This window comes from Rhinolophus ferrumequinum, chromosome 23 (genome assembly GCF_004115265.2).
Source record: "Rhinolophus ferrumequinum isolate MPI-CBG mRhiFer1 chromosome 23, mRhiFer1_v1.p, whole genome shotgun sequence".
NCBI lineage: Eukaryota > Metazoa > Chordata > Mammalia > Chiroptera > Rhinolophidae > Rhinolophus > Rhinolophus ferrumequinum.
Genome location: NC_046306.1, coordinates 39,599,398 through 39,626,800, shown reverse-complemented (window position 1 = coordinate 39,626,800; position 27,403 = coordinate 39,599,398). Strand labels below are relative to the sequence as shown.

General features: G+C 45.4%; 1 protein-coding gene across 3 annotated transcripts in view; it reads right to left on the bottom strand.

Annotated features, from left to right (window-relative positions):
• The window catches only part of SLC24A3 (solute carrier family 24 member 3), a 494,345-nt gene that overhangs the window by 214,159 nt on the left and 252,783 nt on the right, over positions 1-27,403 (bottom strand). For all 3 annotated transcript variants that reach the window (XM_033094851.1, XM_033094853.1, XM_033094852.1), the window contains exon 3: positions 4,363-4,439. In XM_033094851.1, coding sequence (XP_032950742.1) covers positions 4,363-4,439 — 77 coding nt within the window. The remainder of the gene's footprint in view (positions 1-4,362; positions 4,440-27,403) is intronic.

The window sequence follows — 27,403 nt, the reverse complement described above, 5'->3', positions numbered from 1 at the left end:
CTCAAAGATTTAGCTATCAACATGTGGGATAATTAGCAAAATTTCACAAAATATTTATAAATCAAGAACAAATCATGCTCCTAGAAAATTATTCACAGGTTTCTTCCTTTATTTGGGGCCGGATCCACGAGTTGATAGGGTGCAAGTCTCCATATAGACAGGAAACACTGCTTTCAGTGTCTCAACGTTATAGCAGATTGGCCATAAAGCTAGTCCTAAAACAAGTGTCTTTTCTCGGGGGATATTCATTGCTGATAAACTTACACAGATGATGAGTTTCCACACTACTCGGGAGCCCATACATGAAGAACAGTCAGAAGGAATAGAAATCTTTTTTTTTAGTGCAATCCCAGGATTTAGGATTTGTGAAATTGACAAAGCGAGAAAGATCCAGGGGAAAATTAAATGTACAGTGTTTGGAAAGTTTAACCAGAAATGGCTCTTTGATTTCCACAAAGCTCACACAAAAGAGGGAAGTATTTGCATGAAGAAAAAAGAAAGAAAGAAAAAAGAAAAGAAACAGAGAAGCAAGCTTTGATTCTAAGATGGTTCTGGGAGATCCGCAGAACCATGGTATCTGAAGCCCAGCACCCGACTGAGGTTGAAGGCCACCGGCTTTATGGGGCCTCACAGCAAAAGCACACTCATGGGGCCTCAGTGGAACGCGGAAGTTTGAGTGTGGGTACAAATGCTGATTCAGCAGGTTTCGGAATGGGCTTTGAAAGGACTGGGCTCTGTGGTTGAGATCTGAAATTACAGCCAGTTATCACATGAAAGGAGAGTCCGTGGCCCTCTGCCTGAGGCAGCCTGGGATACACCTCTGGGACCCTCCCCTCACTGGAGGAGGCAGACACAGCTCTTCAGGGGCCTAGAGACAGCTAGATGACGTTCAGTCCCACAACCCCTCCTCGATGTCCTTCCCCAGGCCTGGCGTGTTCCTCAGGGTACCTGGCACTCTGGCATCCCTGCCCAAATGGCCCTGAGCCTTTATCTGTGGCCTGCCTGGGTCTTTGTCACCTGACTGGAGAGCAGACCACTTAGGTCCCCTCTGGACATGCCTGACCCTATGCCCTAGGCAAGGCGGGATGGTGAGATCTGGAATACGCTTCCCACCACTTCCAGCTCGGCAGCTGAGCCACCTCGTGGCGCCTCCCAACCCTCTCCACCTTCCCCGTTCTTAGTTTCTGTTCACTCCAGATATCCTGGACTGTCCAGTCTCTACGTCTTCGATCATGGTTTCTAGTTCCAGGCCAGAACCACTTTTCTCCCTTTCTAGGAAAACGCCTACCCACTCGTCAAGTCCAGCTCCACTGAACCTCCCAACGGTGACTGTGACATCGCTGCCCTCCCACTGCACACGGCACAGACCATGCTGGCAACTAATGGGGGCAGGAGCTGTCTACAAGCGGGCCTCCCCACAGGACAGGGGGTTCCTGCAGGTTGAAACTGGATCTCAGGCTTCTAGAAGGATCTGGCCCAGTGCTCCCATACTGCAGGGGCTCAGAGATGCTCTCTAGATGGCGGAATGCAGGAAATCTGTGTTTAGCTCCTGGCAGCTTTAAGTCATCCATTCATCTGTTTCCTGCGGGCCACCAAAATGCCACAGGTTAGCTCTGGCAGCACTTCTTCTTCCATCCAGTGATGTTCGTCTAGCAATTCCTGAGCATGCTAAATGTGTTGGACACCATAGTAGGTGAAATGGATAAAAAGAATCGCTCACTCCTGCACTGAACTTCACTGAACTGTGCAGCTTTGGTTGTTCAATGCACCAGACACTGTACAATGTAGAGAAGTACAAAGGTGCTTCTCTTATGAGGCTCACGTCCTACTAGGGGAGCTTATATTCTTGGGGAAACGATAGTGTAAGACTTGGTCCTTGACCTTGGGGACGGACTGGCAGGCCCATCCTAACATGCGACTCTGCCATAGAGAAGAAATGCCCTCCTCTTCGTCCGAGTGTAGCTCTCCCCTGCACCACGTGCATGCGTGTGGATGCCCTAGGCAAGAGGTTCAAGCTTCCCTACCTAGGTCTCTTCCCTCTAAGAGAGGGATCCAGGTAGAAGGTGTACATAGGCCTTGGCAGTAGGAATGAGCCACTCGGGTGGAGAATTCTGAAGTTCCACATGCCTGGAGCATGGTCTTGAAGGGGAGGATGCTGACCTCGACCCCTGGACTCCTTGCCTTGTGGTTTCTAGAATGCAGGGCCCAGGACAGGGGCTAACTGTGGTATTAGATCCCAATGGTGACCGAGTGCTAAGCTGTAGGCTTCTATCCACTGTTTAGGGAAGTGTCTACGGGGGGATTATCCGTTTTTGCCTTCACTTGCCCCGGGAATGCACTATCACAGACAGCAGAGGCTTTACAAGTATCCTTGGCTCATGAAGAACAAGGGAAACACACCCTACTCAGCCTTCAGCTGGAGTCAGAGGATGTGTGAGAGGAAGTGAGAGAAAGGCCTTGGCAGCTGTAGGTGACGATATGGCCGTGGGAGGAAGGAGTCCACACTGTTTGTGCTGAGAGTGGAGATCTCATCCCTCAGATGTCAGGGCATCAGGGTGCTAATGGCTACCAGGGACTTCTGGATCCGACTCAGTGCCTGGGTCTCCTCAGCCTTGCGACAGGGGAGCCTCTATGGTGCTGAAGGCGGCAGCTGGCATCTGTATTAATTGCTCTGTGCACGTGCTCTCCTGAAGAGCAGGGAGGATTGCGAAGAGTCTACTTTGTCATTTGGTAATTTTAGAGAATGTTTTTCTTAACAGGGACTTCTCATGCTTTTTTTTTTTTTTTTTTTTTCAGGGGGAGGGTCCTGGGAGGGTTGGGTAAGTGAGGAAAGACTTGGAAAAGCTGATTGCTATCACTGTGAAGGGAGTCATGCTTAGGGCAGTTTATGGCCCCAGAGAGGTGAAATATGTTGTCAGAAGCCACACACAAAGCAAGGATAGTCGAACTGGGCTCCCACCCCAGGTCAGGTCTGACTCCAGAGTCCAGGATGTGCCTGCTGACCTTCTCCAGATGTGGACTGGAGATTAAGGTCTTGTGTCCCTTCCCGTGAGTCATAGGGGGCTTGTTACTGCAATAGAGTCTGGTGGAAAAGATGTCTGTGACTTCTGAGTCCTGTGCAGTACAGGCCATGGGGCTTCCTCCTTTTTCATTGTAAGCTTCCCTCTCCAAGCTCCGGGCTGCTACATGGAGCCACGCTGGAGCGGCCACACAGAGGTGAGTTGGTTAACAGTCCTAGCCAAGTTGGTCCTTTGGCCACCCCAGCCCGGACACCAGTCATGGGTGTGGAAAGCCCCTTCAGAAGGGGTCCTCCAGCACCACTGGCTGCAGCCCCAGGCAGCAGTGTCACCGCCAGCCATCCAAAGTGACCCACCTGAGACCTGGAACCTGTGGTACAGCATTCCATCTGTGTTCCCTCTCAACCACTGATTCACAGAATCCACAAGCACCAGGAAGTGTTTATTGGGTATGTTACTAAGTTTGGAGAATTTATTTCACAGGAATATATAACCAGAAGGAATTACGAGCACTCCAGGGGAGGGTGGATACCATGGAGATGGGAGAGCACAGTGACATACCTAGTCCAGACTCTGGCCTGGGTCTTTCTGATTCTGCAGCCTGTCCTGAGATGTATCTTCACACATACACCCTCCCTAAACTCTCCAAATGGGGACAAGGGAAATCAAAAGCCTCCAATCCACTGTGTCTGCAGAGGAAGTGCTAGGGCAGTGATGGACATTCAGAGCCAGAGCAAACTTTTATTGATCACCTACTATGTGCCAGACGTTATGTCAGTTGCCATTACACTTAATCCACTAAGTTAACAAACACTTTGTCCCTGCCACAACCAGGAATAGGTTGGGGAAGTAAGCCATGTACAAAACAAAGTTCCTATTCTCCTGGGGCTTACATGTGAGTGAGGTGAGAGTGATAATAAGCAAATAATTATATAATACTATGTCAGGTAGTGATCAGAGGTATGGAGAAAAATGAAACCAGGTAAGGGAAAGACAGTGGCGTTTTAGAAAGGCTGGTTAGGAAAGGGTTCCCCAAGACATGACATTTGAACAGAGAGAGAAAGGAAGGTTAAATAGCGAAGAGAAAGTCTGTTTGACCTCGGAGACTATGCTTTAGGTACCGATATCAAGGAAAGAATACATACAGATACCTGCCAACTTACAAACCTGTGTCCTCTTAAAGAAGGTACATTTAGAGATCGCCCCCCCCCAGGGCTCAGAGGCCCCCACTGGGTGTGTGAACAGAAAGGAGGGGAGATGCCTCTGAGGGCACCTTGCTGCCCACCCACCACCAGCCGGGCCTTCCCTCTGGACCCTCCAGCAGAGCCACAAGAGAGGTACTTACACAGAGCACGTGGAGAACCACCGCTCCCTGTCTCCTGTCTTCGTTGGTGAAGATGTCATCAGGGAATTCATGCAGGGCTAAAGAATAGAGAAAGAAAACCATTTCAGTACAGATGACAGCGTTTTCCGTGCTGGGGAGTCTGGGGTGTCATTGTCAGTCCTCGTTTCATTAGGGGGTTCATGAACTAGAATGAGAAAAAAATTACATCTTTATATCTCTAATGGGAATGTAGTGTTTCCTTCAGATAAGAAGCAAGGCAACAAACTACTGTTGTGTTAGAAACACCTGGGACTCTGCCCCCAAAAGACATTTTCATGATCCATTATACATAATACTATATTTGCATCACTTCTTTATTAGGGTGGTTTTTAGATGGCCACTTGTGACTTAAAGTGTTAAGGAGAACACGTGAACTATCCAGCCCTGCGCTGACCAAGTCAAGTGAGTTCCTGGGACAGAGAAGGCCCTGGACAGTCACAGGTGCCTCAAGAAACCATCCACATGTCTGGTATGGTGATACCCAGTGTCTGCTACAGCCTGTGTACCCATCCCTGTGATCTTCCAAGTGTTGGAACTGGAAGAGAAGAGGTGCAAGGTGTCTATAAGTAGAAGCAAGAGGCCGTAACGTGCTCATGCATAACTGGTGTCAGCACACAGCAGTGGGCGGTGGGGTAGAGGGGGTACAAGGGATGCCCTGTGCCCAGGCTTACAGGGCCAGATAAACTGCGGTTGGGACTTGCATTCTGAATCTAGCTTGGCAGGGCCCGAAGTGTAAGACTTCTACCATAGTTAGCTGCCTTGTAATGTGTTCTTATACTAAGCAGAGATTCTACCACGTTAGAAACTTCTTTGGCTCATTTGCGAAGGACATTATCAGATGACCCTTGCTGCAGAGAATGTGATGGAAGAACCGCCCTCACTGGAAGCCCAGTGGGTAGCAGCTTTGCTCGGGGGAGGCCCCAAATGCTTCCCATTGAGCTTATCAGCCCCTACTTATGTCCTATACACACAGCCTATCAATACACACTGTTACTTCACAGAGTGTTGCTTTGCTGTGGTTCTAAAGCCATTGGCATGATTGTGTTCAATCTTCCTCAGGAAAGGGTCAGCCTGGGATCAAGGAAAGAGTCCTCAGTGGGGCATCTGGAAATACTCCCAGTGCATGGTCTTTGGTGGCATGTATATTCATCTCTCAGGACCTCAGTTTGCCTTTTGGCTATCTGAAAAATGGCCTGAGGTTCTTCCTCACTGCTCCCTCTAGTCTAAGCACAGAGCATGGTTAGAGCACACAGCAGACACCTACCCTATTTCCCCGAAAATAAGACCTAGCTGGACAATTAGCTCTAATGCGTCTCTTGGAGCAATAATTAATATAAGATAAAACCTGATTTTCCTATAAGATTTTACTATAAGTATAAATATAATATACTAATATAATATAATATAATATAATATAATATAATATAATAAATATAATACTGGGTCTTATACTAACTTTTGCTCCAAAAGACACATTAGAGCTGATTGTCCGGCTAGGTCTTATTTTCGGGGAAACACGGTAGTAAGCGTCAGCAGGATGAAAACGCTGAAGGGAGCAGACCCAGACACTGATCAGGGATGGAGCAGGGGAGCCTTGCCTAGGTGACTCAATGGTTCAAGCAAGCCGCTGCCAGCTGCAGCTGAGCTTGCTTCCCCGAGCTGAGCAGGCTCCCGACCTGGCCGGCTCTGACTGGGATCGCCAACATGTGGGGGAAATGGTGTTTTCAGAACAGCTGCAGCTGTACAAGAAAAGTGTATGGAGACAGGGTGGCACTCTGGACTGGAAGGCTCTGCCCAGGGCTTCTGCCCAGGGCTGCCTCAGTTTCTTTCTTTAAAGCAAGAAACAAGGTGGGGCTTCTAGTGCTTCACGCAGGCTGGTGGTGCTGATGCCATCCCCGCTGCCCTCCACGAGGGTGTGCTTCCTCACACCCAAATCCAAATGAACTGGGGGATTTCTTGGTTAAGGCGTGAGCTAGGATGTTTGCTCATCTTTGGGAAGCTAATATTTTCCTTGGGTGGTTGATTGGATTTTGCATAAGGGCCCAAGTGGGGAATCAGGCCCGGGTTCAGATGCCACCTACACCACTCATGGGTTATCCTTTTCCCTTTCAGCACTCATTTCCTTCATCTGTAGGATGGGATCCTTGCTGGGAAGAGTGCAGACAGTGTATGTGAAACACCTCCTGCCATGCTTCCTGGGTCACATATTGCTATTCTTCATAAACATAACAATGATGGGACGGGGGTCTGGCATGGGGCAAGACACAGTCCTTTCTGGTCTCAGCGTTGAAATCTACCTATCGCCAATTCCTGCCTGCCTCACATTAGAGTTCGTTTAGTCCAAGAGAGCTGGATGATGCATGTGACTCTAGGTACGTGCTTCCCATGATCGGGCTTGGGGCCACACGGCCCATGTGACATGCTGGGGACAGCTACACATCCTGCTGAGGGTTCCCCTGAACACCTTCAAAATCCTCAGTCTCTTTCTGCTCTTCTCTGTCTCCCCTGAGTTTTCCTTTCTGTACATCTTGCCAGCCCCGAGGGCCAGCAAAGGCAAGCAGTGCTGTTCCCATAGAAACCACAGAGCTTGAAATGAGTGGATTCCCCTTACCAAGGCAACAGCAATCAGCCACCCTGCTCCTCTCTCCTGGCTGCTTTCCTGCTGCCTGAGTTTGATGAGTCTAAAGGGAGGTTTGCTGGGGATGGGAGAGTTTTCCGTTTTGTTTGAGAAAAAAAAAGAGCTGCAGCATGGACATTCATGGCATCTTTAGACACAGTGATTGCATACTGATCACATGGAGCAGCCCAAGATAAAGATCAATGCATCATAAAGCCCAGATCCCTTAGCACTCTGAGCAGAAGGAATCTGAGCCTCGGCAATTGTCAGAATGCTGGTCTCTCATCCTAGGCGTCTTTCATACCGAAATACCTAGTGCACTTGATTGACTGGCCTCCTGGGCATTACGCCAAGAATCTGGGGTGCTGACACTGCCCAGCGCCCCCTCTGCCGCGATGGGTGACTCCATGGTTCTGTTTCAGACACTTTCATCTGTCCTGGTGCTCCCCCTTCTCCTATAACGCCTGCTGCTCCCTCTCCCCCTGCGTGAACGTTGGGAAAATGCTGCCAGCCAGATGTGGAACTAACCTCCCATGGAATCTTCCTGACTTTTTGTGGCCCTCTTATACTGTGCAAGTACCCAACAAATGATATTCCAACCAAACTGCAGTCATTTGCTGTGTGTGTACCTTAGACTCAACTATACTGAGAGTTCTCTGAGGACAACAATGCTGCCATTTCTCTCTAGGGCCAGTGCCCACCAGGCCAGGGTCCATGAGAGAAAACGACAAATACCAAGGGAATACAATTGTGAATGAATTCAGAGGGCCTTTCTCCCAGGAGGTGGTTTTTGTATAAACACAAGACAGAATTATTGGCTGAGAAATGGCATTGGGAGGGACGCTCTAGTAAACTCCCCAACAATTGGATTCCAACTTGGGTGGCCATTCGGGCTGTTCACAAATATCCCATTTCTCCTTGTTTTAGAGACCTGAAGGAGTACGCTTCTGAGTCCCCTGCAAGGTTAGGTGGGGCCAGGCAGTTTGCTTTGGTTAATGAAATGTGAATAAAACAACATGTGTCATATTCCCAGGCAGGCTTTAAAAGCCAGTGCCTGATCCACTCTGTGGCATTTTCTTGTCTAAGCATTCATGGAAACATATGTCGGCATGAATCTTCCATTAACCTGGATCCCTGAGTGTCTGATACAAGAATCCCACCCCCCTGATATACACATTTTGTACATGTAGTGTAAGTAAAAAAGAACATTTTTATTCTTCTTAGCCACTGAGATTTGGAGGCTCTTTGTTACCCAGCATATTTGAGCCCACCCTGAGTAACACAGTAACTAATATGGTCCTTAGATTTGTAACAGAATTTTGCATGAGACCTTGCTTTGTGGCAATTTTTGGTTCCTTCTGTCTTCTCCACAAGACTGGTGGTTAGGGTTGGAGGAAATTTATTCTCCTCTGTATCCCCAGTACTCAGCATGGAAGAGTCACTTAATAAGTATTTGTTGATCAGAGGTACACATTTATCATAACTGAAGGCCCATGAAAAAAATCATCCACAAAAAAATCTGTGTGAAAATGGATAGAGTCACAAGTTAGTTTTCTAAATGTTTAGTCTCTGGAAAAGTTTCAGAGATATTTCAGAGCCCTCCTCTTATGCTCAGTGAGGTTCAGCAGCCATAGGAACGTGAGAGGGAAAGTGTCTGGCAATGGGACGGTGCAGGGTATCCTGGGGAACTGAAGCCCTCTGGGAGGTTGTCTTGTTCTAAGGACTATGTCTTAACATTGTAAAAGTTATTAACAAGCCAGTCATGTGCAAAACAATATTACACATACTTAGTCAGCTCTTACCATGCACTGAGCACTATACTCAGCCCTACTTACGGAAAGAACAAGGATGGACAGTCGTAATCACAAGGATGTACAAGTTGAATGGATAACAGGTTAGGTTGGGGGCACGGGAACCCTCAACCCTCTTTGAGATCATCCCGATAACTTAAGCATCCTGAATTTAGGGATGGAGCTCATCTTTATCAAGTGCTGTAAATATATATTTATTGCTTTTTCATTTTTTCTTAAATTAAAGGTTATTGGGGTGACAATTGTTTATTTATCGCTTTTTCATTGCTTCTAAGGGATAGGGAGCATTATCCCCAATTCTCACATAAGTAAACCAAGGCCCAAAGAAGACAAGTAAACAGTCCAAGTTCACATAAATGTTAGTGGAGGAGCTGAGATAATACCATAACGGGTTGACTTTCTAGCATGTTGATTCCTTTGTATTAGAAAGGGCAAATTGTTTTTTTCCCTTGACTTTTAAAGGTACAAGTCCTTCCTTTTAAAAGTTCTGGATTCAAATGGATTGAAGTGTGCACGGAAACAAAGGCATGAACAGCATCTCTGTGATGGAGGATGTAACCATAGGCCACGATAACCAAGAGCCTCAAGACAGGGCTCATCAAACTATCAATCAAAAAAATATTGCCGACCAAATTTGCAGAGAAAGGTTTCTTCAGCCAAATGCTTATGCAGTGACATTTGCTTACTATAAGCAGCCAGGGTTTTATAAGAACATGAAAAACCTGGGTTTGAAGCCTTTCTTCACCACTCATGAGTTCTGTGGCCTTGGGGAAATTCCTTAACCTCTTTCAGTCTTAGTTTCTTAATGTGCAAAATGGGAGAATGAAAACAATACCAGCTTACGTGGTTATTATGAGGATTAATTTGTGATGATACTTATGAACTATGTAGTACATAGAATCAGGTAAATAATTACCAAAGCTAGTTCCTTTTACTTTACTATATAATGGAGAGGGAGAAATATGGACAAGGGTTGTGTCCCAAGACATCAATGTTTTGCCCACATTCTTGGGGTCCCATCACTTTCACGCTCAGCAACTGCGAGCACTTGTATCTCCAAAGCTGAGAAAGGGTTCTCTGTCCAGATATTCAGGCTGGATATGCTGAAGAATTAATGTAGCTCTTTCCCCCAGGAGAAGGCTTCAATCAAAGCCTAATGGAGAGTGGGTGTATAAATACCGCAGCTCCCTCCCTGTTTGGGTGAGATAACTCCTAGGAGTTCTCTGCACAGTTTACTAGAGTTCTCAGCAGGATTATGCTCTAGCTGTGACAACTAGCTCTATAAACACTCCTTTACCTGGCTGCTACCCCTTCCCTGTCTCAATGCTGGACTCCCCTATCAGGATCATGTCCCAAATAAACTCATACTTGAGTGTGTCTCAGAGCCTACTTCTGGCGAACCCATATTTAGATGAGGGGAGCTAGGAATTTTGCAATTTTGCACCCTTCCATTTCAACAAATGTTAGATTATCCAGCAAAGGTCTTATTCATATTCAGATGAATTTGCCACCCATTGCACGCCCCACCCAACCAAATAATGGCAACAATTTTCAACGGCCTAATTTCCATGCATTTATAGAGAAATGATGTACCCTGCATTGTCAATAGAAGCATAGAATCGCCTCACTCCTGAACGCAGGTTGGGTGACTGTCTACGCTCCTTTTCCGTGGTGCTAAAGTGGATCAAACACCCATAAGAAGTTCCTTCATTTCCACTTCAGAGCTCTTTTTCTCATGTCCATATTGGCAGAAGATTTTAAACAATCATCCCACAAACTTTTCTCTTGAAAGGGAACAGACATTCTTTGCAACTAAAGAACCCCAATCATTAGTTACGTAGACTTTAGGCCTGGCAGGGCAATGAAATGTAATTTGACGACCTAGAAACATATTTCTTTATCAGTGAGAAAGAGCCATGGAATCAATGCTTCTCATGGCTCCGAACCAGCAGCTACTGTAGAAAATACAGTGATCCCATGAATAACGTAGTGGTCTCAGGACAGAAACATGGCAGTAGATAGAAGGAGGCCTCTTTGCAGGGGCAAGAGCCTACAACTTGCATTTGTTGCTCATGTGGGATTACCATGGCTGTGTCAATAATTAATTCTAATTAAAGGAAATAAAATATTTATGGCAAATAGCTCTGAGGTATTCAGAACTATATGCCATTCTTGGACTGCTCTGTTCCTCAAAATGTCCCTTGGTGCCAACATCAGAGATAGAATGTTTAGATGGATGAACTAGGGTCTGACTCAGGTGCTACATCTCTAATGCTCTCAAGCCTTCTTATTGATCCAGAGAAATTCAGACCAACAAGCTGACGTCTGCAGAAACCCACTAAATAGCTCCTTAGGAAGACACTCAATGGCTAGAAGGAATGCCCATTCCTCCTCAGCACCCTTGGCGAGGACGAGGCTACATGAAAAACTTTCGTAGTAAAAATGCAATTAAAATAGTTCTTTTTGAATGCAGTAATTCCCATTAGGAGTCTATATTGAAAATGTACACTCTGTCTGCGTTTATTTTATAGGAGATGAAGTGTGCGTGATAGATGACTAGGGCTTTCAAAATTGGTGATTTTTAAAAAAATGTTAACTCATCAAATTTCAGAGCTAGAAGTAACCTTTAGGGTTGGTCTACAGCTTTCCATCTGTAATAATAGGAGGATTTGGTGAGAAGCACAGTTTAAATTTTCCTTCTGCTTCCCCTTTTAAAGTCTGCTCTTTTTCTTTCTCCATAATATTATTCCGAGCTTCGAGTTTAGGGATAGAAAATAGATTCCACTTCATATGATCATTAGTTGAGTGGTAATGACTATCAGCCTGAGTCTTGGGTGGGATTCAGTGTGGCAGGGCATTGCGATCCATTAACGATGTCTGCCACAGTGACGGCAATGGGAGTAGGGGCACGTGTGCTTCTTATTTCCCTACACTGACGCTTTGCTGACAAAGGCCTAAAGTGAAAGAATAACTGGTTCTCCTTGTGCCTGGTAACGGGGATTCCTGCCACAATTTCTTTTGATCTGTACCTCTTTTAGAGTATAATCCATGAAAGGGGGTGGTGGTGGTGGTTAAAAGTATCTCAATACGATTCCCCATATATTCACTATATCGATGGTTACCCATTGATAAAATATTAGCTTGAAATTTTGTCTATAATAATTAAGTAAATACCTGAGAAAACTCACAGCTAATTGTAGGAAGACGTACAAATAAATAACTATTGGATAATTCAGTTGACAAAACCCAACCTGTGCTTACTCCTCAATTTAGTACTTGGCAATCTCTGGCTTCTCTTTAAGGGAAAAATGAAGATGTTCCCTGTAGGGAATCATTTCCCCTTATTGATACCACATATTAGGTATCTTTTGACCATTTACCTATATAGTTTTGGGTCAAAGCACTGAAAAATCTTCTAATTACATTTGTAAACTTTAAGGGTAAATTTGAATTCAAGGCTTTTTTGTTGGGTCACTAAGTTTGTGCATTCAAAGTCTAAATTCCAAATATCATGGGTACATCTCTAGGAAAACATCTGTCACTGAATATGAACAAAAATTAAGAGAAGAGTATAATTAATCCAAAACAAAAATCAATTCTTGTATCCTTTTTTTTTTTTTGGCCCATCACTAGGCTCTAATGATGGCACATTATAGCTTTGAATGAGACAGACTAAATGTCTTTTGCCTCCTAAATGTGCTTCGGTCTGTAATTAGGTGATGGACTAAGAGCAGGAACTGATGACAAGGCAGGTATCTTCAGGAGGCCGTCATGCCATCTTGTAATCAGCAGAACAACACAGGCCACTGTTTGGAGCAGGCCAGATCAAAGCAAGGGGATTTAGAATCTACTTCATATGTGTCCAGCAATTTTTTATTGTACATTTGACTTTATGCATGATGTGCTGAAGAGACTCTGGATTCTGTTGTCAAAGAGTGTTGAGTTTCATTTAAACAGGAAGTTAAATTACTGGAGAGTCATCGCCAGTGGTGGCTTTAGGCTTTTTCTAACAAAAGTCTGTTTTGATGATGCTCTTGGTCCTGGGATGTTGTGCATGATTTCAATGTAAAGTTTGAGCTGTTTATCAAGCTCCTTTCATTTAGGGACTTGAACTCCAAACTCTCCCTACTCAGCAATTTCAGTCTCTTGGCTGTTGTTTTCCACTGCCTGCTTCAAGTTGCCCCCAAAGCATGTAGTTTCGGGGTTAGTCAAGTGTTTAAGGAAAATTTTTTTGCGTGTTTTAAGGGTTCCTCCTGTGTGACTCCTTCCTTTCTGGGATGTCCCCCAATTTCTTCCTGCTCTTTGAGTTCCAAACCCTAATTTCTGATGCCTCAGTCCAGTAAGATTCCTGATTTCTGCCTGAGCTCAGTCCTCCATGCACTGCACATACTGGAGAGTTTCATTAGGGGCAAAGCCAACTGGTATGGCTCTCACACAGTGTGGTTTCTTTATTTCAAGGTTCATATACCTCCCAGCCTCTGCTTACTTTATTCACTCTAGAACTTTTAAACAATTGTTTCTTTGGTTTATCCAGAGTCTATAATTGTTCCTACAGGGGCATTACTCCAATACAAGCTACTCTACAATGACTGGAAATGATAAGTCCCAAATATATTCTAGATCATCACCTGCCGCAGAAAATTTGTAGAAAGCTAAATTCACATTAAAGGTTGCCAAAACTTGCTACAGCCACATTAAATCCTCCATGGAACTAATGCTGCCTGAAATAACAGTGTGACCAAGGGGTAAATAACAACCTGGGGAAAGTGCAGGTCACTGGGATGTGCTGGCAAGATATGATGGAAGGGCTCGGAGGTAAATCTAATTTCATACTAACGTATATGGATAAACCAAGGATTGGAGAGAAAGAGCACTCACTACAGGAAACTATAGGAAGAGACGCTGCAGTGTCCCACAGCCCTCAACCACAACTATTTCAAGGTCAAGGCTTCCAAAGCAGCGTCTGTGGCAGTTCTGATGTCTCTGACAGGTGATGCCCAAAGGCGCAGAGGCAAGAACAGGTGTTAGGAGGCAAAATGGTATTGGAAACCAGTTATAGCCAAGGGAGTGAAATTGTGTTTCACTTTCTTTTGGAGTCTGGAGGTTGTCTTACGTGTTCCCATAAGTGTCAGATTTTGACATCCCACATGAAGTTGGCAAATTGAAATTCACAGCAATAAAGGTAGGTGTTTAATAAATGCTTTTTAAGTCCACACAAATTTGTGAAGCTTTAAAAATCGGAAAGAAAGGTAGGCAGCAAACAAAACTTTTGACTAAATCTCGTCATTATCTCAAACACATAAACGTGTTCATGTTTAGTTTTTTAAAAAAGGAAGTGAAGGAAAATTCTGCTTAGTTCCTGAATTAGTTGGGATCAAAATAATAAATACCACAACTTGTGTTCAGAGTAAAAGTAAAAGCCGACAGGGAGGAGGAGGGGAAGGTTTCACTTTGTTCTTGTGTCAGAACTCCATCATATTCCGGGCCCCTCCTGAGCACAACGGATTTTGTGTCATTTCTGGCTAGCTCGTGTCTTTCTATGTGCTTATATTTCATTGCAGGGTTCACTGGAGTTGAAAACACATTAAAAACAAGATCCTTAAAGAAATCAACATGATTTTGAGACCAAAAACAAACAAAAAAATTTGCAGAGGCCATGGCAGCAACATAAACTTTGTGAAGTAATAATTTAGGTCATCATATCACAGAGGCCAGATGCAAACGTATGCATTTACTGTCATAAACCAGGACAAATCTTGGGCTCACTTGAATAAAAGGCTGATCAAATAAAATGAAGATCTCCTTACCACCCCCACCACCCAAGGACCGGTTTAACATGTCCTTCAAGATGCTGGCATGCAGCTCAGCTGGCATGCTGGACAGTGAGTTCCTACAGTGTGCAAGGGAAAATGACTTAGCAGACTTTCAAAGGATGGAAAAGAAGTTCACAGGATTACTTCCTTTGATCTTTTCTCATATAAACATTGAATTTCAGGGCATTTCATATAGGTCTACAGAGAAAATCTATTAAAATAATTCTTTCAAAACAAGACCCTTTCGATGTTTGAGATATGTGGTATTTTGTGGGGTAGGGATACAAATAACTTTATTATTCTATGAAAGACTACAAGGTTTAAGTTTTCTTGCATAGGTCAAATAAGTAGGATCAGACTGTCAAACTTATGTGCATAAAAACTGCAATCTCTTAGGTAACACTAGGCAAAGGGGCTGCTTCTCAATCTGAAGATGGAAGCCGCAAACAACGTGGGGGTCCTGGGCTGAGGAAACAAGGTCCAGCTGAATCGCTTCCAATAGGCTAGTTGTGCCCACAGGAGGGAGGGCTGGGGAGAGCAGTGTTGTCTTTCCCTGAATCTAGGACACAGAAGCAAATCTGGTGGCTTATTCTCAGCGATACAGGCAAATGGTTCTTTCCAAGGATACAGAGTTACTCGGAGAAAGGTGCAATGACCAAAAAGACTGATTTCTTTATGATTACAGTTGCATCCTTTAATGAAAGCAAGCTTTCCAGGGACACAGATGTGCACACAGATGTGTCCCCATTAATTTAATTTAAATAAACAGCACAGGTGCTACAAGTGCCACATTGTAACTCTGGCAGAGGATAACTAGAAAGTATACAACACAGACCTGCCCTCTTGGGGTTTACAGCCCAGTTGGGGAAGCTGGATTTAAGTGCACAAACACACAGAGTGGAGTATGGTAGAAGGCAGGCGATATCCCAAGATATATATGTTACACACACACACACACACACACACACACACACACACACACGTGTATGTACATATGCGTATACTCATGTTTGTATATTATACATGTCAATTGCTGTATAACTATCCCAAAACATAGTGGTTTGAGACAACGGTAATGTTTTTTATATCTCACATTCCTGGGGCTGACTGGGCTCAGCTAGATGGTCTTTACTCGGCTGCTAACGCAATTGCAGTGACACAGTGGTTGGAACTGGAAACATGAATGCTCACTCACTCAGTGCCTTTCTGGCATCTGTGCTGGAGAGCCTCAAACACTGGGTAGGGGTTGGAACTGCTGGGGCTCCTTGGCCCCTGTCTCTGTCTCAATGTGGTTTCTCTACCTGGTCTTTTCTTGGGGTCTCTTTAGCATGGGGACTTCTCATATGGTGGCTCAGAGATACAAGGCACATTTTTCAAGACAGAAATCCAGGAAAAAGTTGTATAGCCTTTTATGACCTAGCCTGGAATTCATGCAGGGAACTCAATTCACACCATCTTCTCTGTTACTTGGGGTAGTTACAAAGGCCAATCTCAAGGGGGAGGGGAGTAGGCTCTATCTCTTGATGTTTGGTAGGGAAAAGACAGGTTCTAGAAGAGCACATTGTCCTGGAGTTATTGCTGCAGTTATTTTGTAAAATGCAATCTGCCACCACTTACCTCTACCTGAAATAATTATATTTATAACTAATCTATATCTATTAATTGGGATCAGTGAGTGGTACTTGGAGTCAGGAAGAAAAGTGTCAGGTTGAGCCAAAGCAGTGGATAAAGACAACATGGGGGAAGAGAGAGTTGAGTGGAGTCCTGAAGAAGGGAGGGCTTACATAGCTATAGAGGAGGCATTTCAGGTAGAGAGGAAGGGTAAGGGGATCAGAGGGTAAGGGGGGTGAGAGGAGCGGGACTCTAGAGCAGGGTAAACAGGGTCTAATACATGGTGATGGAAGGAGAACTGACTCTGGGTGGGGAACACACAATGTGAGATACAGATAATATATTACAGAATTGTACACCTGAAATCTATGTAACTTTACTAACAATTGTCATCCCAATAAACTTTAATTTAAAGAAGGAAAAAAAAATAAGGTGTGCAGGTGGGAAGGAATGGAGCCATTCTGTGTTCTAATGAGGTGAGTAGGTACTCTGCAGTAAGGTTCTCCTTCAACAAACAGCCGAGCTCTCCAGTGGAAACAGTCAGAGCTATTAACAGGTTTCCCTTACGTGATCTTTCTGATCATCATGGCTACCCTGACAGCTCTATGCTTTACAGAGGGTATAACTGAGGCCCAGTTCACAAAGCAAGTGCAAACCTGGGGCCAGGTCTTCTAAGTCAAGTGCCTTTTCTTTTACAGCACAGCAGCCTCTTGGGAATCAACATTAGTCAGGGCTTAGTTCACGTTTTTCCCCGGGCTCAGAGAGATTAAACATCTGCTTATGCAAACCCCAGCTTTGTTTCTTCCAAAAGAAAATACTTCACCCAGAATCTAAAAGAACATGTGGAATTGCACTGAATTTCATGGCACGTTAGTACCCAGAATGGTACCCAAGACTAAAATTGGCCAGTTTTCCTGATTAACCTCGGGCAACAGAAACATAACCCTCGAGTACGTGGAGTCTGGGATTCTGCTCTACTGCAGGAACAGTTTCCTAGCTCCTTCCACCCCAAAAGGGACTGGCTTGGAGTTCTTCCCTTATTTAAGTTCTGTGAATGTCTACTTGCATCTTGACATTTGTCATAGGCTAAGAATGAACTGGGAGTTGACTCAGATTCTCTTGATACCTGAGATACCCCTGATGGAAAGCATGTTGGCATTTGTGCAGCAATTCTGTCGGTGCTCCAGGGCCTCATTTTATCATTTGCTCATTTTATGGCCATGGGATATATCCCAATGTGTGCTTGGTGTGTTGGGACCCACAAGGGTAAGGTAGAAAGAGCTGGTATTAGGGCTCCTGAAAGATCCCAGCTTACAAGAGATCAAAGTTTAGACATCGGGCAAGTGGCCTGGTGCAGTTATCGCTCCTGTAAACTCCTCTGAAAGTTGCTGGAAGGGAAACGAGGTGGCCCTGTCCATGCTCCACCTGCCTCCCCTCAGATCCCTTTACCATCTTCCTTGGGACAATTCCAGGATGATTTCACAGCCAACAGCCAGCACCCAGGGCTCCCCTGAGCTAAAGTGCAGCTGCAAAGCTCTGCTTGAAGACTGTGCCCTGATCGTCCCTCCTCCCTTCTGTTCCACTGCTCGCTCTCCCACTAGCCTTTCCAGGGAGCACTTTCAAAATCACTTTCACACGAACGCTCATGCCAGGCTCGGCTGCTGGGAACCAGGCTAACCCAGGAACCACACAAACACTGCTTCGTCCACAAACATTCCCTTGATCATTCCAAAGGAATCCTGCCCGAAATCGCCACAGAGACTGGGATCCCGCCCACATGAGTGCAGGCTGGAGGGTGGGAGGTAGGAGCGGCTTGTTCACCGCAGCCCTGGGCATGGGTACGGCATGCCGAACTTTCCCTTCAAAAGACAGGGTCCCAAGGGAACCACACACATCACTCGGCAGTGCATCAATTCCTAAGGGGCCCGTCCGTGCTCAGTGAATGAGCACTTTTATATCAAGATTCTGGCATGCCTAGGGGTCCTTGCTGTGTGTAGATGGGCTGGCTGGTGTTTAGTATGGAATGGTGCAAGACTGGACTTGCTCTGAGGCATTGTCGGCGAGCAGGGATCCAGGATCGGGGAGAGGCAGGGAGTGGAGGAGCCACAGAAACAACTGCCCGTGGCCAAAGTTTCCATTCCCCATGCCAGCTGATGGGAGCCAGAGGTGTTCCAGGGACACGTCTGACTTGTCTGAACTGAGAGGTGGCAGGGAGATCGTCTACTTTCAGTGTTTTCACTGGTCTTGAACACATTCCAGACATTTCTATATTCTCTTGTCATATCATTTTAGAAAATCTTGTTGCTACCAGGAAGCTCTTATCCAAACAGCCAAGTAGAATAGAATCTGCGGTTATGTTTTGGTTTGTTGGAAGCAAGAACAGACTCAGGTGACAACAGAAGGCCCAGCCTCGAATCTGGGGTGTTGTGGGGGCAATGGATAACCCAATCTCATGGTGTGAAAGAAAATGACAACTTGGGTTGGGGGTGGGAAAGGTTATATTTGTGGTGACCATTTCCAAATAACAGGAAGGCAGCTGCACGCGACAAGGCAAGAAACACAGGTCATGGTCAGGTGCAAGACCGGGCGTACACCAGGGAGCCAGTCTTGAAAACACGATCTACACAACATGTATGCACCACACAGTTTGGCCAGCCTTGCCTTTCCTGGGGGGAACTACACTGCCATAAAATGCATGAAATTGGCTCCTTTTATGCCCTTATGTTAAACAAACCTGGCGAATAGCTGAGTGGCTAAGTCTGGGGCTGGAGGTGCCGTATACAGGGGGAGGCGACACTTCCTGAGCGATAGCTTATGCATCCACCTCCTCCCCACCCTCTGTAAAACATCTCTAAAATCTGCTAAGGTAGAATGGATTGGAAAGGAAAGTGAAGCTCTCACAGACAGAGGAATGGTGCTTCCTCTTAAAGGTGACAGGAACTTGTAGTTCTATCACACCCAGTCTTGTGTGAAGCCCAGAGGACAGCAGGGTGACTGTGTACCCCTGTAGTGGATGTGGTTGGTGCCTGCCCAGGTCCCCTTCGCTGGGCTAGTGCACCCACCACCCAGTGCCATGACCGTTGTCTGCAAATGGTTCAGACTGGATTCTTCCGCTGAGAACTGTCCTCAGCAGACGCACAGTATCTCACCCTAAATGCCTGGAAGATTAAGTCCTCACTCCAAGAGTGGTGTGCAGCCAGTCCCTTGGCTCAAGGTGGAACTTCATGGTGCCATTCACTCTCCACGGGGCCCATGAGATCAGACTGAGGTCAGTCTGCAGCTAAGAACACATCTTTGCTGACTCCTTCTCCTGCCTGATCCTGCTTCTCTCACTCCCCTTCTCTGAGAACTCCCTGTCAATAAATCACTTGCACAGAATCTCTTTCTCGGGGGCTCAACTTGAGCCAAGCTCTTGGGTCAGCTTTTGCTCTCAGGTTTCCACAGGAATGGGGCACCTCACTGAAACGTAAAACGCACGCTGGCTGGGAAAGGCTCTGTGCACTCAGGGACGACCAGAGCAAGCTTTTCCTCTTTTAATCCCTCCAAATGACTGTAGCCAGAGCTGGACCAGTGGTTCTAGCTCTTTCTGTTCTAAGCTAAGCCCACGGCTGTGTGCCCTGGAAAATGACTGAGAGCCAGATTCAGATTTGGTGCCAAGAAATAGTTTTGCTTCCCCCACCCACCCAAACACCCATGAAATATGTAGTTAAAACTGGGGAGGATTTCCTTCTTCCAAATCTCCTTTTGAAGTTTGAAGAGGGTTTCTGGGGAGATTTTATATTTTAATAAGAAATTTATTTCTTAGGTCATTCTGTCACTTGGAAGGTAACGAGTCTGGATGAAACCAGACATCCCTGTTGAGCTCTCCCCAAAATTTGAGTTCACAAAGCTTTCCTCGACTAATTCTGAACCTTTTGTAGACTGAGCCAGGTACTGTAGGAGTACTTCTCTACTGAAGGACTCCCCACTTGACTTCTGGAGGGAGATACTGCTTCCCTTCATGACAAGGGTTAAAATGTGCAAAAAGTGCTCCATACTTGGCTGATTTGAGTGGGTGGGACTGCAGAGGGGCAACTCCAGGATCTAAATATTCAGATAACACAGGCGGCATCTCTGCTTGCCACTAAAAGCCTGCTGGCCGAGGCTGAGGGGGCCAAACTGATGCCCAACAAAAGAAAGATCAGCCACCACTGGCCCTCTCTCCCACCACAAAGATCTACATGCACTCCAGGCCCTGGGAAAGAACATGAGCTATTTTTTAACTTGGAACACAACATGCTAGGCCAACGGAGCCACAGCCAAGAGATACAGCGCACTGCAGGCATGCTCACAAGAGCCTTTCCCCCACAAACCAGGTCTCTTCTGAGGACCCTAAGAAGCAGGCAGCACAACAGTCCCTGTAGCACGCCCTTAGAGAGTCAGCTGCATTTCAGGGTTTCAGGGTGGAAAGGGCCGACCCTTCTCTAGAGGTGGTGCGTAAGTAGGTAGTTGACATGACAGGTGTGTCCCCGACACTGGACCCCTAACTCAGACTCCTGACCACTCACAGGGTTCCTATTTTCTGATCTGTTTCCTTTTCTAAGAAACGCCCAGATTCTTCGTCTTCCCCACCCCTACACCCCCCCTCTTAACATTCCACAAGTTCTTCACATTTCCAGACTATTCTACTCTATTATCCTCAACCTGGTCCTAAGAGTGCAGCAAATGGTCAGGAAATGCTGGTTGAAGGAGTAGATGCATGACTATTATGTAGTATGGTTTTAGTACTTGGTTTATACATTCGATAAAAATCTTGGAGAACCTATTCTACACCAGGCGCGGTGGTCATCTGTAACTAGGCAACGTTAACCCTGTTTGATTATCCTTCTCACTCTTTTTTAAAAAATACATCACTCCATCCTGTGTGTCTTCCAAAGTACACACAGTAGACAGTATTCCATGGTCTTCAGTTCCTCCCAAACTGAGCTGTCAGAGATGTGATCTGGGTTGGCAACTGCTTGTATGACTCGCTCAGGGGGAGAGGAATGAGAGTCACTGAGAGGGCCAACAAGAAATACTCACACCTGTCATGCTCCCTCATCCAGCGGGTCATTTGGCCAGCTGGTGCTGTTTCCTGTCATCATGGCAAGAAGGCCAGAACCAAGTATTTAATTCTGAGAGCTACCTGCCAGCCCCACCAGCAACGTCAGTTTCCAGAAATAATTCTATGCCTAGAATTGTCAGACCCTGGTGAACTGAAATGTACAACATTATTGGACAGATTAGGAATGCCATATTCTTTGTAAAAAGTACTTTTGCTATGAGCATCCCTAAACACAGGCACCCACCCTAGCGTCCATATACTAGAGTTTCTCCTGGGGAGCACTGGAATTGACAGGCTGTAGGGCATGCACATGTTCCAGTTCACAAGGTAATTCCAAATGGTGTTCAAAGTGATTGCCCTAATTTACAAGCCCACTAACAGGATATAAAAGTTCCATTGATCCACATTCTAACATATACTTGGTGATTGCAGACTTTAAATTTTTGCCGGACTAGTTCATGTAAAATCGTATCTAATTGTGGACTGAGTTCACTTTCCTGATTATTCATAAGGTGGAGAATCTTTCTCCATGTTTATTCACAAGTTGAATTTTCTTTTCTCTGCAGCACCTATTTTTATCTTTTGGCCATTTATCAATTGGGCTGTTTGTCTTCTTAATGATTTGTAGGAGGTCTTTTTATATTCTGGATACTAGTTCTATATTAGTTATATGATTTATAGATATCTTCTCCCAGTTGGTATCTCGGTTTTAAAAAAACAAGTTTAAAATTTTAATCTAGCTACATACACCAATAGTTTTAGGAATACCTCAATCTTACCTGCTCCTCAAGCTATCAGTCCACTGCTGATTGCTGTGGTTGGACAGCACTTATAGAATGGGGAGTGCGTATGGCGGCAACGTCCAGAGCAAGCTCTGTGCTTCTGGGGATAGGTGAAAAGATGTTGGGCCATACGAGAACAAATTTTGAAAAAAATGGTTAATAACTCTATGATGCGTATTTTCATGTTATCATAAAAATATTTGTTTTCATTTAGGAAAGAAATATAAAATCTCTTTTGAAAATAAATACATATTTTTGAAAGTGAGTTTATTTTAAGTATAAAGAAATAATTGTCCAGGAAGTATGTGGTCATGGCCAACATGGAACTATGGGAGGCAGATAACTTAAGAAGGGCACCCTAGCCTCAGAATTAAAGGGTCAAAGGTCCACAGCCAGTAGGCTCCTACAGGTGCATTAACCTCTTGGATTCCTCTTCTCTCAGTCTGGGAAAGATGAGTGACAATAAGATCTCCCATGTACTGAGAGGGTGTCATTGGCTAGACCCCGGTACCAGGTCATGCAGGCACCCTGGCATATAAATGGAATTATCTTGATTGCACAGATGCAGAGATTTGATTCAGAAAGGCAAATAACTTGCCCAAGGCCACATGGCTCCTATGTGGCAAATCAGATCTAAAACGCAGTTTCTGTAGACTCCGGAGCCCATGCTTTTAAACACAATGGTGTCCTGATTACCAGAAAGCAGCATCTGGCCCAAAGAGTAAATGAAAACAGGTATGACTCTATCGAGGCCAGAAGGCTCGATTTGAAATACTCGCAAAGTTGCCCATATGCTTAGTTGACACTTTCAGATCAACAGAACTCTTATATACTATTAGTGAGACTGTAAATTAGCACAGTCACTTTCAGATCTGGTACACAGTGGACAGCAGTGGGGGGACTTGCCCAGACCTCTTGTTTTCATGTGAACCCCTCTTCACTGAGCCCCAGCTTCCCACAGCCAGCACCCGGGGGGCCCTATGGCACCTGCAAAAGAGCCCAGCTGATAATATAGATGCCACTCTCCTGGGGCTCCTTAATCAGTCTCTAACGGAGGCAGCTCCCTTGCCTGGTGTTGGGACATCTAGGGGGTGTGATTACACTTGAGGGCCCCCTGTGGGATCAGGAGAAGCCCCCGGGGCAGGACTTGTATGGACTATACACACCTACACTTGGATTTATCCTCTTACTCTTCCTGCCCCTGTCCCTTCCCAGCACGTCCTTAGTAGCAGCACACAAATCCTCAGGGCCACGTCTGGAGAGCCCATCCTCAGGCCGTGGGAGCAGAGGAGGGCAGAGGAATGCACATGCGAGCCGGACGTGCATGAGGAGTTGAGGGCGTGCCCAGGAGATGATGACAGTGCCGCCCACAGTACCACCCCAGAGTCTGGAGAGGCCAGACAGGAGGACCAGAAGCTCAGTCTGCACCAGGCTGCCTTTGTCCACAAGGCTTGCATTTCTGTCCTGAAGTGATTACAGTGCTAAGGGACATGGAAGGCAGATGACACTCCCCCTGCTCAACCAAGCAGGCATCGTGGGAAACGAGGCAGGTGGTGCTAGGGAAGGGAGCGCACTGGGGAAACACCTTTGAAGATAGACTAGATGGCTGTGAAGGAAGGGAGAATCGATGCACAGGTGAAAACAGTGACCAGAAGAAAGCAGAAAGAGAAGACGTATGTGAAGGGCAAGGAAGAGTTAACACCCTCTCCTTCCCTGGACGGCCCACCCTGCTCAGGTGAGGGCCTTGGGGAAAGAAGGTTGGTGTGCTCTCCCAGATTCAAACCTGACCCTTGCACAATGAGAAATGGCACTGCCAACTTCACGAGCTTAAATGATCATTACCATAGCGAAGTTATTAATGCATGGGAAAAGGGGAATTTTATTAAAATTCCAGTTTTAAATATGAATAAAGTACTTTCTGCTCATCGAAGAGAAACATAGAGACCGTCTGAGTTTTAAAAGTGGCAACTGCATGTTTTGTCATTAAGGAGGAGAGGGGAGAAAGACAATATTATGTAAGCTCTATAGATGCTTTTTTGTAACACCTCTGAGGGGAGGCAAGAGCAAGAAGGGAGAAGGGAAGTCCCCAAGTGCCCCCCAGGCAGATCCTGTATTGCTGTATGCAAAGAGCACGTGGAATTTCATGTCCCTCAGGCCTGGAAAGGGGGCTGCAGAACAAGCAAAGAGAAACAATGTTCATTCCTAACACTAGTGTCTTTGGTAAAATCTTCCCCCTACCCTCTTCAGTCTTAATAACAGCTTTAATTGTATCAATCACGGAGTCATCATTGCCTTTTAGCAGACCTGTAAGTCAGACTTTTCAGTGGTTCAAATATATTGTCCCTGAAGCTTTTTAAAAAGGTGCTTACTTACACAGATGACAACATGGGGGCACCTGGACATCTCTATCTCCAGAAAACTAGGTGGTTTAGTAACAAAGAAGGCCAATGGGACCCCTGGGCTCTGAACTGCCTGTCTCTTGGGCTTTGTGGATGAAGTAAGATGGAGTGAGGTTCAGGAGACATTTTTCAACTGCCAACTTTCTCATGAGTCTGAGAAGAGTTTCTGCCTTCAGGAAATAGACCAGGAGCCACTTTCTCAAAATCTCAAAGAGCTATAGGCTGTGCCCTGGAGAAGCGCTACTCTGGGCTCAAGACTGAATTCCATCTCATTAATGTCCACAGAGACAGATGGGAGGACAGCTGGCCTTTGGGTCAAGAGGACAGTTTAGGTGAACGGGCAACAGTGCATGTGGCCAATCGGGTGAGGAAGTGTTTTCCGTGATCCCTGTCCATCTTTGGAAGTTTACGAACCGAGAGAAAGTTAATCAATTCATGGTCACACACACAGAGAAGTGATGGGAACTTTCTCTATTCCCGATGACATTTTCTACTTCCTTCTACCCAAAGCCTCCAAGATCTACTGTTGGATTCAGAGAGAAAATGGGGCAACATTTAACTCCGTTATTCCATATAATAAAGGGAACGGTGCATTTCAGAGAGAGAGACACCTACTCTACTGCATGTTCACATACTGGCTGTCAATTAAAACGACCACATGCCACAAAGTACACTCAGCACAAACATTTTTCTGAACCTAATTTGATTTTCTTCCACGTTCAAAAGACAGTTCTCACAGGTCTCAGGGTCTCTAATAATTTAACAATAGTTAAAACTCCACTGATAAACACCTTGGTGCCTCCGAATAATGGATTCTGGCTGATAGAACCCTGAAACACTCTACTTTTACTTTGCTTCCAAAGGTCCTTGACCTCTTTTGAAAAAATTAATTGGGGGGAAAATCCATAAAAGAGAGAAATAGGGAAATGTTTAGAATAGTATGTACCAAATTTCAATAAATGTGTATTATGAACCAAAAACAAAGGATATGAGCTTCTGTTGGTTATATTACTATGGTGTTTACTTAATTTTTTTGAGTCATGTGCTGCTTTATTCAGCAATCGTAATTAAAATAAAATAGAATACTTGCCATTAAAACCTGGGATCTTAACTCAAGATTCTGAAACATGAAAACCCACATACACTGAGAAAAAAATAAAAACCTCACGGAGCCAAGAGGTTCCATCTCGTACCAAGTGAATCATACCGAGAAGGAGGCCTGTCCCTTTATTTCTTAGTTCCTATGACTAGGACTGAGAGTCTCGTAATTCTCCATCTCATCACGGCACGATGCCCTTTGGTCCCAAGCAATTACAGGAAGCAGGAGTTCTGAATGTAGAGATTGCAAGGCCAGGTACCTTCTGCAGGAATTCTAACAGCAGCTAACATATTCCGTTTTTCTGAGTTCAGACATAGGAGAAAAACATGTAGAAAGTACTCAGGTTTCTGCTCTGTGGTCTCAGTGAGGGCAGCTTAGTTGAAGTACTCCTGGCCATTGGTACCCAGACTGAAGGTAGTCTGGCTAATTTCCTAATGGGGCTCATCCACACGGACTTCTGAAATGAGAATCCTAGGACAAGCAGCATCTCCTGGTGGTACTAGAAAGGAGAGTCGAGGGTCCTAGGTGTTTTCTCCTCCAGGAGGTGGTTAAGTGGGTGGACCGGTGCTGCTGTTCTCACTCTCTTAGATCTTTCTCTGAGTGTGAAGAAGAGAACCCAACCCATGTTCTCTAACAAAGAATTGCCCTGTTTTTGTTTTATTTTCCAATGTAAAGAGGCCCTCCCCGTCCTTGAAGTACTCAAGTCAGGAATGAGGTGGTGCAATCAATCCTCAGAGGTGAGCGGGAAGCAGAGCTGGGATTACGGGTCCAGCTCTGTGCTCAAAAGCAGCTGCCCTCAGTCTCTGCTTGGCCCCGAGGGAACCGAGCACTGTCTGAAGTCTCATGACTGTAGCTGCAACTGCAGGACGAAAGCCAGAGTAAAGAACAATCATGTTACCCAGAACATGCTAACTGTCCTCGTGCTTGACATAACAAGGTCTCCCTTGTTGATGACTTCCCATCCTCATCAGTCTGCAGAAGGGCGTACAATGTGGCGGTTTGGGATGTGGTGACATAAACACGCAGAGAGGGGTATCGTTATGTCTCCCAATTTGGCCCAGATTTGGAGAAGGAAACATCCCACATATATAGCCTCATCAGGAAAAACAAACGAAACAGAACTCTGTAGGGAATTTGACAAAAAACTGAGACAGCAGCTAACCACAAGGAGCCATCACTCTAAGAAGGCTTGGAACAATGCTTCATGATCTCGAAGTAGCAGCAGGATCTTGGGGATCAGCAAATATTTCTAGAACTCAGTAGCCACAGCTTGTCCTCTAAATCCACTGGGCAGTCCATCTGGTGTATAGACTTTGTCTTCATTTCTCAACTCAGTGACTGGCTAGGTTTTAGGGTCTGTGGTTGACTAAAGATGGAATTTCTTGGTGTCTTCTAATACTGACGTTAAATTGTGCAACAAGCTGGATTCAGTTCTCCAGAAAGCTCTGGGTCCAACATATACGTATGTGGGGACCACAGGTGAGTTGTGTTTCCTCTGAGCCTTGGTTTCCTTATCTAGAAAATCGGGCAAAATATATTTCTGCTTTGGAAATTGTAAAGTGCTATTGTTGTTGTTATTATTAAGAAGCACTAATGCTGGTGCAAGAACAATCAATCAGATTTAGTAAAAGGGTGGTGAGGAAAAAAAAGGAATGATGAAAACGAAAACAATGAACTATGAAATGAAAAGAGAGAATGATGGTGGTGAGAAACCGGAGCCATCTTTGTGTTCCTGGGAAGAAACCAGGAAGATTCCCGATGGAATGGGACCGAGGCCTCCAGCCTCT